Source organism: Panthera leo, chromosome B2, assembly GCF_018350215.1.
Source record: "Panthera leo isolate Ple1 chromosome B2, P.leo_Ple1_pat1.1, whole genome shotgun sequence".
In the NCBI taxonomy this organism is placed as follows: Eukaryota; Metazoa; Chordata; class Mammalia; order Carnivora; family Felidae; genus Panthera; species Panthera leo.
The window spans coordinates 40,542,468-40,554,973 of NC_056683.1; the positions used below are offsets into that span (position 1 = coordinate 40,542,468).

Genomic DNA, 12,506 nt, shown 5'->3' on the forward strand with positions numbered 1-12,506 from the left:
GTTGTTATCGTGAGTTTTCTTTTTTCTGCCTTAGAACCTGGTGAAGCCCCAAACAACTCTCCTAGCATACTGGCTATGCTGGAAACACTACAGAACGCTCCCTACCTAGACGTCCACAAAGACATGATTAGGTGGATATTAAAGGTAAAATTTCCTGCATCGCTCTGCTTTTTTGCAAGAAACATTCAGTGTTTGTTATCTTTAAATTTTGATAATATCTCATAGCTTCCAAATAACTGATCCTTTTTGTCATAGACTTTTAATGCTATTAAGAAGATGAGAGAGAGTTCGTCCACCAGTCCCGTGGCAGAGACTGAAGGAACCATAATGGAGGAGGTATAAGAGGCAGCATGTGGTCCTACTGCAGCATTGTAGCAAGTTCACTATAAGTAATTTAATTTGTCTGCAATAAGTTGGTAGTTGATATTCACAAAAAATGTGAATTCCAAGAAACGTGCCACTATTTGTTTATCTTTATTTATTGTAGCAATTTTTTTTGCTCTGCCTTTTTTTTAACAGGTTAAAAAAATCTTTTCTCTTGTTTAGATAAATGAGATTATAAAATAGTTTTTAACCAGTATTTACAATAAAGATAGTTCTCCCTTGGGGTAAAAATGTGCATTTAGCATCTAATGGTCTAATTAAATGAAGCATAATTTCAGAGTTCAAGAGACAAAGACAAAGCTGAGAGGAAGAGAAAAGCCGAGATTGCCAGGCTCCGCAGAGAAAAGATCATGGCCCAGATGTCTGAGATGCAACGGCACTTTATTGATGAGAACAAAGAACTCTTTCAGCAGACTTTAGAACTGGATGCCTCTGCCTCTGCTGTTCTTGATAATAGGTAAAAAATAATCAACATTTTTTAATCTCTTGACCATTGGTTTCTCAACTAGAAAAGATGTTGCTTTTCTTCCTTAGAAGTATATTTTTGAGGCGCCTGGGTGGCTCAGTTGGTTAAGCGTCTGACTTCAACTCAGGTCATGATCTCGTGGTTCGTGGGTTCGGGCCCTGCTCAGGCTCTGTGCTGACAGCTTGGAGCCTGGAGCCTGCTTTGGATTCTGTGTCTCCCTCTCTCTCTGCCCCTCTCCCGCTTGTACACTCTCTCAAAAATAAACATAAAATAGGGGCGCCTGGGTGGCTCAGTCGGTTGAGCGTCTGACTTCAGCTCAGGTCATGATCTCACAGTTCGTGAGTTCGAGCCCCGCGTCGGGCTCTGTGCTGACAGCTCAGAGCCTGGAGCCTGCTTCACATTCTGTGTCTCCCTCTCTCTGCCCCTTCCCTGCTCATGCTGTGTGTCTCTCTGTCTCAAAAATAAATAAACATTTTTTTAAAAAAATTTTTTAAATAAATAAACATAATATATATATGTGTGTATATATATATATATATATATATATATATATATATATATATATATTTTTTTTTTTTTTTTTTTTTTTTTTTTTTTTTTTTAAAGAAGTACACTTTGAACCCTGAAGTAATTTAGAAGGGTTGGTAGGTAAATTTTACAGCTTCCAATTATAGGAATTACTCTTAGAATTTGAATTTATTGATATGTTTATACATATATATCTGACTATAGATACCATGTTTCTGCTCAGGATGATGGGTCACACAGAACACCCTTGACAGTCATAAAAGAATGAGTGCACTAGGGTCAGTTAAGTGAGTGTCTGGCTTCTGTGTTGCATATTGGATTGCTGTGAGGATTACAGGAGATGGTTTGATCTATGTGAAAGACTTCTGCCGCTCAGATCATCAAAACCACATGTGTGGAATATGTACCTATCTGGAGTCCACTGTTTTATGATTAAATGGAAACTTCTTAGGCTCATTGATGAAACTCGTACACTTTTTATTGCAGCCCTATGGTTTCAGATACGACACTTACAGCATTGGGCCCAGCACAAACTCAGGTCCCTGAACAGAGACAGTTTGTTACCTGTATATTGTGTCAAGAGGAGCAAGAGGTGAAGGTGGAAAGCAAGGCAATGGTCCTGGCAGCATTTGTTCAAAGATCAACTGTATTATCAAAAAACAGGAGTAAATTCATTCAGGATCCAGGTAAGTCATTCAAAGCTAGATCCTCTCCTCCCCCTTAATGACTGCCACTCAGGTGTGACACAGAAATTTTATTAATCTAATAATAACTCTGTAGTGTTGGTGGTGTCTTAGGCAGCTTTACCGTAGGCAGAAATTTTCCAGTTGACAGATGTGGAAACACTCCAGAAGGTTAACTATCAGTCCTGAATTACATAGCTGGTAAATAACAGAGATTCAAAAAAAAGCTTTTCTTTGTGATAGAACATTAACATACTTGGTACTTAACAGTCTTTCCCATTCTTTAGCACACTTGTAAAGTCCTAGTAATTAGTTGGCACACTGAAATAATAATAATTTTGTCTCATGGATCGATCCAAAATGGAACCTCTTGGGAACGGTTGTGTGAGTTACGTATGTGAGAAGCAGTCCTTGAGCCAGATTCTGATGTGAAGTAGTGATAATATCACGGATAGCGTTCCCCAGAAAGCAGATTCTTGAAGTAGAGATTACCGTGCAAGGCATTTGCTTGGAAGAGCCTTGGAATCAACATCTCTGGATGGAGAGGAGGGAAGCAGGTTTGGGCAAAGGGAAAAGGTGAGCTTCAATGCAGTCCCCCAAAGGCCTCTTCCTACCCTATGGGAACTCTGGAGCTGGATGGCCCTTTGGAGGTGTCCTGAGTTGGAGCGAGGGGGACTGGTCTTTAAACCCCAACACTGATCAGTGACTGGTTGTGGGCCACCTCTGGAAAGAGGTGTGACTTTGAGTGAAGCAGTTGTCCCTTAAAGAGGAATAACAATTAAGTGCCCTCTTCCAACTGCTGAGGAACGAGTAGGCCATTCATTCCTCCAGGGGCATCTAAGCTGCACATTATTGTTTCCATCACAGACACTTTGATATCAATACTCTTAGATTTGTTTCTATGTGCATATGCCTCAAGACTTCCAGTAAACTTCTTGAGAGTAGGAGCTGTGTCTTAGGAATTTGCAAAACGCTTATTTAGCAAGTGCCTTTTACATTGTAGAATTGAAAGCCCACTTATAGGATAGCCTCTTCTCCATAAGGAAAGTCTTCACAGTGTGGATCTCAAGCACCTAGTTGAGAAAGACTGATCTGCTTCATCTTAAAAAATGATCATTTCAACTAAGCGGTTTATAAATTTCATTCTAGGCCAAAGATAAAATTATCAATTTTATTTAATTAGTTATTTTGTGAAGAAAAAACTTGGGCTGTCTATAAGCAGGTTTTCCAAATGCTTTCACAATTTATATCAGAAAAGATTGTATTTATGCTGTGACATTTGCACTGTTCTGGTATATAAGCCAAACTGAAACTTGAGTAATTGTTTGTAGAATGTTGTAGAATTTCTAAGATTACTAATTTACATAGAGAATTCCAAAAATTCCAAAAGCAGCCAGGCACCCATCTTATGTTTATATTCATGTTTTCATCTCCTTTGAATATAAAAAATTAGCACCAGAATGGAAGGCTCTGTCTGAATTACTCTCTTTCCCATCTGGGCTGCTGTCCTGGACATTTTGCTCCCCCTTTGGCTCTCATTTGTGACTCTCCTTTGCATTAGTGTATTTAGGCAGACTCTCCCCTAGGGGGCGCCTCATTGCTGCCACAACACCTTTACTGTGACCCAGGTGTCCTAAAGTATTAAAGGCAGCCCAGTGAAGAATATTCCTCTTACCAGCTCAGGGCTTTTGGAGGGAATGGGAGTCTCTCAGTGCCCTGAAAGCGTGGAATGTTCAGAAGATTGGATGTACATAATACAGAACTCCAGTTTCAGTTAATAATTCAGGGATGTTTAATTTGCTCAGGATGATGAAAATTAGAGTCTTGCTTTCTCAATAATCCAGGGTCTTGCATAAATTACTAGTATCTCAAAGGAATAAACTAGCATTCCATTTCAAGTATGCGACCCCATATCAAGGATTTCACAATTTAAAGTTGTACATTTGTTATAGGAAGATTAAATGCTTGGTTTGTTTTGTTTTGTTTTGTTTTTTGTTTGTTTTGTAATGCAGAAAAATATGATCCATTATTCATGCACCCTGATCTGTCTTGCGGAACACACACTGGTAGCTGTGGGCACATTATGCATGCCCATTGTTGGCAAAGGTAATTTATATTCTTAATATTAGTCAAGAGAAGCTTATCCGAAGGCTCAAAATTAACTTTTTAAATAAAGGAAATTTCATTCTAGAGAAAGGGAGAAAGAACTAAAGATGGTAAAGGAAAAACTGTGTATCACTGCCTGATAACAAAACTGAGTTGCTTTGTCATATGTGTTAAAGGAGTGACTTAGAAGCTTCATAGTATATCAGCTATATCTTTTAATATGGGGATCTGTGTGACCTAACAAACTGGATGAAGAACAAGATTTTTCTTGTGGCATAAAAAATCTGGTGGCATAAACCCTAGATGAGTAGTGTCTTCCCAGGGTGTGCACTCTTGATTCTAAAGGTGTTAGTAACTTGCCTTGTTACTTCCTGAGATTGTCGTGGCTCCCCGAACTAAGATGGGATCACCTTGAATTTGCTCTACTTTGGTACTTTCTATGCTTCTGCAAAACCAGCAAATCAGTATGATTATTCTGGCACTGTGCTCATTGAATTATCATGTACTTCCTCTAAGAAGTAGCCACCAGCCCTGGGGAAGTGACAAGACAGCACAGGGACCAAGAAATTTGGAGATGTAAATTCTTGTATTGTGGAAACAAATTAGTTAAAACGTTGAAGCTTGTGGCTCTCATTGAAAAGAATTACCGTTGTTTTTGATACCTCATGTTCTCTAATTGTAAAGGTATTTTGATTCCGTTCAAGCTAAAGAACAGCGAAGGCAACAGAGATTACGCTTACATACAAGCTATGATGTAGAAAACGGAGAATTCCTCTGTCCCCTTTGTGAGTGTTTGAGTAATACTGTTATTCCTCTGCTGCTTCCTCCGAGAAATATTTTTAACAGGTAAGTTTGGGCTCGTAAAACCTTTGTATTTAAGCAGTAGTTTCCTTTGAAGATAATGAGATAATTAAACCAGGGTGGGGGAAAAATCACTCTAGGTAATTGCATAATGTTGTCCAGATACTTTTTTATTTAGTCATTTCTTCTGGTAGACCAATGAAATAAGATTTTGGTTTTTAAAAAGAAACGGGCCAACATTTTGTAGTTTCTTTGTCATCCATGTACATTATAGAAGGTATAAAATTCCTGTGTGTTTATGAAAACTGTCTCTTTTGTTTCTAGGAGCCTACTTTAAATATTTTCCTCATACTTTGCAAGAAATGCCCAGGAAATTGATAGGCAATAGAGGAACTGCTCAAATTGACTTTATTGACTACTCTAACAGTTAAATATAATTTTTTACAATCTTTTGGCTGACAGTACACCCTGAGGAGTTGGTCTGATAAATGCAAATCTACTAATGTATTAAAATGGAACATTTTTGTTATTTCATAATCTCTAGGGTTCTTCTTGTTAATAGAAGCGTTGGGCATTGTCATTTCAGATGTGAATTCAATACCGTCTGCTATTCAAATCTGGTTTTTATTTACCAGTTTAGAATTGTGCTGTCTACCTTACATGCACAAATACTGATTCAAGTTTTGTGAACATGAATCAACTGTTAATTTCTGTGCTATGTGGATTCAATTCAAAATGAAGTTCTTTTCAATTTTAGGATTCAAACTATGGTGTCTTAGTTTATGCTACCACAAAATCTTCTTAAAATGCTATTAGATTTGAGTGTAAGCTCCTACTTTTTAATCATAACAGAATATCATGGTGAACTAATCTGCCTTTGAACTGAAAAATTAATCATTATTAGATTAATGCACATAAAAAGAAAAAAATTACCTTTGTTGTGTTTTACCCATCCCATGAAGGTCAATTACAACGTAGTCATGAAGAACACAGGCTTTTTTGGAGTCTGATATACCTGGGTTTGAATGCCAGATCTGTCCTCTGTGTGGCCTTAGTCAAGTTTCATAGCTCTCAACCTCAATTTCCTCATCTGTAAAGTAGGGAAAATAATGTAACCTGTTTCATAAGATTATTGTGAGGATTAATTCTAATACTGTAAAATGCTTGTTAAGTTTCATATGTTAAACACTCAGTAAATACTAGTGGTGGTACTGTAATTGTGCTGTTTAAGAAATATTAGCAAATTCCAGTATTGTGAAAAAAGAAATTTTTGACAAATAGTGTTATTAGCATCATAGTGACAGATAATACATTTTCATTTCCATTGGCAGGTAACTATTCTTATTTTTTTAAGGCAACTAATTTCCCCCTAGCTTTTTTTTTTTTTTTTTTTTTTTATTTGAAGTGTGTTTAAATTATTAGGTCCATGATCATTTAAAGAATCTTTTTGTGTAATAAACTAAGCAACAACAACAGAATACTAAACAGTCTGTATAATCTTTTCTAGCAGGTTAAATATTTCAGACCAACCAAAACTGACTCAGTGGATTAGAACAATATCTCAGCAAATAAAAGCATTACAGGTTCTTAGGAAAGAAGAAAGTACTCCTAGTAAGTTCTGATAACTTGCTTTCATTTTTCCCCTAAAGTCTGAGATTATTGGAAAATGTAGTTTCAGAAGAAACTATTTAAGAATATTTCATTTTGGGGCAACCTGGGTGGCTCAGTTGGTTAAGTGTCCGACTTCAGCTCAGGTCATGATGTCACAGGTTGTGAGTTTGAGCCCCGTGTTGGGCTCTGTGCCTAGAGCCTTCTTCGGATTCTGTGTCTCCCTCTCTCTCTGATCCTATCCCGCTCATGCTCTGTCTCTCTCTCTTTCTCTCTCTCTCTCAAAAATAAACATTGAGATAGCTTACAAAAAAAAAAAAAAAAAAGAATATTTTATTTTAAGTAGACTCCATGCCCAACATGGGGCTTGAACTCATGACCCTGAGATCAAGAGTCTCATGGCCTACCAGCTGAGCCAGCTAGGCACCCCTATTTAAGAATATTTTAAAAGTGAAACTTCTCATCTTAAAATTTGACTTATCCCCCCCCCCCTTTTTTTTAGAGTGAGAGCACATGAGCAGAATTGAGGGGCAGAGGGAAAGAGAGAGTGTGTGTGTGAGAATCTTAAGCAAGCTCCGTGCTTAGTGCAGATCCCGATGCAGGACTCAATCCCATGACCCCAGGGGATCATGACCTGAGCTTACATCAAGAGTCGGACATTCAACATAAATACTTTTCACTTCTTCCCCCATTTTATTGAAGAGCTTCTGGGGGTGGGGAATATAACTGAGTATTGCAGAGCCAGCTGTGGTTCTTGGTGGACTGACTCACTTTATTGTTGGCATTACCAAAGACCTCCCAAGTTTCATAAACATGTACTGCACTTAACGACCTGTGCGAAAGCCATCTGAGCAGAATTTATACCATTGGTTTTTATAGAAACAAAACAACATACTCTCCTTACCTTCCCTAGCTGTGTTCTGGTGGCTATAATATTAGGAAAAGTGTAGTTGATCACAGAAGGTGCCTTGGTTAATCAACAATAGTATTTCTCATGCTCTGAATGTATCTCGTGCCAGTCTTTATTAATGGAAATTTTTCCTGTCATTTTTTAAATTTCTTTGACCTATATTCAGAATAAAACTTATGAGTAACATTTATAGAAATGCTGTTGACTGATAAATAATAATGTAAAATGCTTATTTCTGTCTAGATACTGCTTCTTCAAAGAATTCAGAAAATCTAGATGAATTACAGCTTCCTGAAGGGTTTAGGCCTGATTTTCATCCTAAGTGAGTATATTATTTTATTTCTTTTAAATTTGTTCCACTTGAAGTGAAAAATATAGTGGTTAGAATATGATTTGTCAAGCTAGGGAGCAAAATATTATGGGACATTGATCTTGAAATCTGAGGTTTAAGCATTACATGATATTTATTGTGAGTTTATTGATAGAAACCAGTAAAGTGTAAATTCTGGAGCTAGACTGCTTGATTCAATTCCCAGCAGCACTACTTACAAGCTGGGTGACTTTTTTCAAATTGCTTGACTTCTGTGTACCTTAGTTTCCTCATCTGTAAAGTACAAGTACTAATATCTATCTCATAAGTGTTGTGACATAATACATGTAAAGCCACCTGGATGCTGTCCCTGGCATAGTAACTCAAGAAAAACAGTACTGCAGGAGTGTTGATGCATAGGGGCACTACTTGTACCCCAATGTTTATAGCAGCACTTTCAACAGTAGCCAAATTATGGAAAGAGCCTAAATGTCCACTAACTGACTAATGGGTAAAGAAGATGTCGTTTATATACACAATGGAATACTACTTGGCAATGAGAAAGAATGAAAACTGGCCATTTGTAGCAACGTGGATGGAACTGGAGAGTGTTATGCTAAGTGAAATAAGTCAGGCAGAGAAAGACAGATACCATATGTTTTCACTCATATGTGGATCCTGAGAAACTTAACAGAAGACCATGGGGAAGGGCAAGGGGCAGGGAAGTTACCGAGAGGGAGGGAGGCAAACCAGAAGAGACTTAAATACTGAGAACAAACTCTGAGGGTTGATGGGCGGGGAAGGGGAAAGTGGGTGATGGGCATTGAGGAGGGCACCTGTTGGGATGAGCGCTGGGTGTTCTATGGAAACCAATTTGACAATAAATTATATAAAAAATTTTAAAAAATAAAACTTAAGACAACTAGTTTAGCTTTGAATAAACATATAATAAAGACACGTAAACTTGAAGAAAAAAAAAATAGTACTAAAAAGCTTAAATAGAGAAAACATTATTTCTTTGCCTCCTACTTCCCCTACCCTCACCCCCATCGCCAGTCCTATGATTTGTTTGTTTCTTCCACCATTTACTTCCATATATCTAGTTAAAATGCGTAGTTGACTGATTCTTGACTGATCATTTTTAAGCAGTTTTCTTTCTGTTGCCTGGCAATTTAGAATTCATCTCTTACCTCTGCCCTGTCTACTGCTCTTCACCGGTGTCCAAGTAGTTATTTCATGATTTTTAGTTAAATCAGTTGGCAGTTTTACATTATAATTATTTCTACTGGTAGAAGATACGTGTTGTTATTTTATTTCCTTTCTTTTATATAATTGTCTCTTTCTGGTGGTTAATGATCACCTTATTTTTTTCATGTACTTGGTTTTCTATGTGTGTATTACTTCCCACCCCTGCCCCCTACCCATAGTGTAATAGATCTGTCAAATGTCTAGCAGTAGCTTTTGTAACTGCTCAGGTGCATCAGATGATCTTCTATCCTAGAACTTCCTCCCCCCAGCCTACCCCCACCCCCTCCCGGAGCCTCTGTCTGCCTGCACTGATCAGGACAAGGCACAGCTGTCACCCTGAGACTTCCCCTGGCCATGCCCCTCTTAATTTACTCCCTTGTTTTGCATAGGTGCACTCTCCAGCAGATTCCTAAGAAAGAGTGCCTGGGTATTAAATTTTCATGTCTGAAAATACACTTACTTATCCAGATGCTTAGTTTATGGCTAGGGTATAGAATTGTAGGTTAGAAGTAATTTTTCATCTAGATTTTGAAGGCATTGTTTTCTAAATTCTAGCCATCTGTCGAGAAATTAACATTATTCTAATTCCTGTTCCTTTGTAACTATGACTTCTGGAAACTGTTGGGATCTTCCCTTTAATTCCCAGTGCTCTAAAATTTTTCTGTGATGTTCCTTGGTATATGAATCTTTTTTTCACTCATTTTGCTTCATTTTCAGTAGACTCTGAAGATACATATCCTTCAGTTACGAGAATTGTTCTATATTTCTTAGACAATTTTCTCCTTTTGATTTTTCTGTTCTTTGAGATAGTCCTGCTGTTAGCTCTCTGTTGACCCTCTTGGACTGATCCTCTAAGAAATTTATCTTGCAAGTTTGCTGGTTTCTATACTGTCTTTGTTATCTGTGCATTCTTTTTTTTCTACCGGTTTGTTTTGGTTTATCTCTTTGGTCTTTGATTCTTTCCTTAAATGTTTACTGGTCCTCGGGTGACTATTCAAGAATAAGTCACTGAAAAGCTCATTGGATACCTGGTGGGCAGGTTGAAATTTGCTGACCTGTAAACTTCACAGTGAAATGATCAGGCCCCCACCAGTCTTTTGTGTGGGATCCCCAAATGCCAATGTGTACAATGGCTTCCCCCTGAGGATTCTTTACTGGAGAAACTAAAATCTATGGCAGTGGGTATGCATTGCCAATGTGCTTATGATGGAGAAAGAGGTCAAGGGTCCTTTTTTAAGATTCAGTATGTAGACTTTCACCAAATACCTTGTTTTCAGCCCTGGGCCTCACCCCTGCCAACCACAATAAAGTATAACTCCTCTCACACAGGGATAGTTTGCATGTCTTTAATTCCTGCTTTGCACACACTATTTCTAAATAGTTTAAGTGGTTCAATTCCAACATAGCAAATGGCTGTTAAGAAACTAAACCATTTGAGGGGTGTCTGGGTGGCTCAGTCAGTTAAGCATCTGTCTCAGGTCATGATCTCATGGTTCGTGGGTTCGAGCCCTGTGTCATGCTTTTAACATGCTGATAGCTCAGAGCCTGGAGCCTACTTCAGATTCTGTGTCTCCCTCTCTCTCTGCCCCTCCCCCTGCTAGCACGCTGTCTCTCTCTCACTCTCTCTGTGTCTCTCAAAAATAAATAAACATTAAAAAAAAAGTAAAAAGAAACTAAACCATTTAATTAACGTGAGCACATTATTTTGAACTAATTATATACATGTTCACTGCAGGAACCCCTATTCTGAGAGCATAAAAGAAATGCTAACAACATTTGGAACTGCTACTTACAAGGTGGGACTGAAGGTTCATCCCAATGAGGAGGATCCCCGTGTACCCATAATGTGTTGGGGTAGTTGTGCATACACCATCCAAAGCATAGGTAAGAGATTTATAGTTGTGTCTTGCTGTAAGTCACAAGTGTACGCTAAGATGCATTATGTGTAAGAGCCTGTATTTAAATGAGGTGTTTAAAGTGGCAACAGCATGAAGAAACGGCATAAAGATTTCGAAGCAGGCAGTGTATACTGACAAACCATTAGACTGATAGTTTATAAATTAAGCACAGCAACAGAGAACTCATTTTGGTGGTGGTTATAGCTTCTTGTTGGTTGAGGGGTTGTGTTTTCATTTTTACTTTTTCATCCAGAGTTAATTCTTGTGAAACGACTTAAAGATTTCACAACCTGACAATATCGTGCTTTCAAACATGCATAACATCAGATTTATCATCTTAACCATTTTTAATCCACAGAAAGAATTTTAAGTGATGAAGATAAACCATTATTTGGTCCTTTGCCTTGCAGACTGGTGAGTTTTTGGTTTACTCAGTGCACAGAGTGGGGGAGTGGGAATTCAGTGGTTCTGCTTGTCTGTAATCTGAAGAACTTGAACTGGTTGTTTAAGGATAGGTTCACTTCTTTCATAGTAAAACCCATTTTTTAATTTTTTTTTTAGTACGTTTATTTTATTTTATTTTTTTTTCAATATATGAAGTTTATTGTCAAATTGGTTTCCATACAACACCCAGTGCTCATCCCAAAAGGTACCCTCCTCAATACCCATCACCCACCCTCCCCTCCCTCCCACCTCCCATCAACCCTCAGTTTGTTCTCAGTTTTTAAGAGTCTCTTAAAACCCATTTCTTTATAATGATACAAGAATTCTTTATGATTTTCTTTTAAACAGAGTTGAGCTCTTTTCATCCAGAGATCTTAGTTAAATACATGAAAAGTGGGAAAAAACTAAAAACCATTCTAGTTCTTGAATTTTTAATGCTGTAATTAGAAATATAAAACAGAACACACCCTCTACCACATTTGACTGCCTTTTATGAGCAACATGTAAATAAGTACAGATTAATGTCAAAACAGTATAGTTAATGCTGAGAAAGATGAGGAAGGAATATACAAAGCTTGCTAATTTTTACTGTGTAGTTAGTATCACTGCCAGCTATTCAAGTTTAAAATCATAAAACTGCCCTTAAGAACAAAATCATATCAATTTATTCATGTAGTCCACCTGGGGAGATTAAAAAATGCCTAGGCTCTACATGGGTCAATTAAATTAGAGTCTCTGGAGAGACTCTGGAGAGTCTTCACCTCTGCTACAGTGCCCTCAGCAGACTCCTCCTCTTTATGATGGCTCTTCAAGCTTTGGCTTCCCTGGGAAACCTCAGAGCCATGCTCTGTGAGTGGGATATCCCTCTTCTGTGGTACTGCCTCCTTCAGTTGTCTCTTCCCCCTTTCCTTCCCCTTCCTCTCTAGTCCCCCCCACACACACATTCCTCCCCCTCCAGCCAGGGCTGTAGCTCCTTGAGTGCAGGAGGAGTGGGGTGAGTTTTCATTTTAAGATCCTCAAAACCAAGACTAATGCATAACAGGTCCTCAATACCTGTTGAACCAAACAGCATTACAAAAAAATTAGAAAATAGAGAATGAAGCAGGAAAAAAACTATCAA

The 12,506-nt window shown here is 38.0% G+C and overlaps 1 protein-coding gene across 9 annotated transcripts in view; it reads left to right on the plus strand.

Annotated features, from left to right (window-relative positions):
* Positions 1-12,506, plus strand: part of UBR2 (ubiquitin protein ligase E3 component n-recognin 2) — a 124,503-nt gene that overhangs the window by 93,776 nt on the left and 18,221 nt on the right. For 7 of the 9 annotated variants that reach the window (XM_042938777.1, XM_042938775.1, XM_042938778.1 and 4 more), the window contains 10 exons: positions 35-144; positions 256-336; positions 663-841; positions 1,865-2,064; positions 4,074-4,167; positions 4,852-5,013; positions 6,476-6,579; positions 7,730-7,808; positions 10,780-10,928; positions 11,301-11,356. In XM_042938777.1, coding sequence (XP_042794711.1) covers positions 35-144; positions 256-336; positions 663-841; positions 1,865-2,064; positions 4,074-4,167; positions 4,852-5,013; positions 6,476-6,579; positions 7,730-7,808; positions 10,780-10,928; positions 11,301-11,356 — 1,214 coding nt within the window. Of the gene's footprint in view, positions 1-34; positions 145-255; positions 337-662; positions 842-1,864; positions 2,065-4,073; positions 4,168-4,851; positions 5,014-6,475; positions 6,580-7,729; positions 7,809-10,779; positions 10,929-11,300; positions 11,357-12,506 lie in introns of those variants that run through there. The other 2 variants (XM_042938779.1, XM_042938784.1) reach the window with 2 other exon arrangements.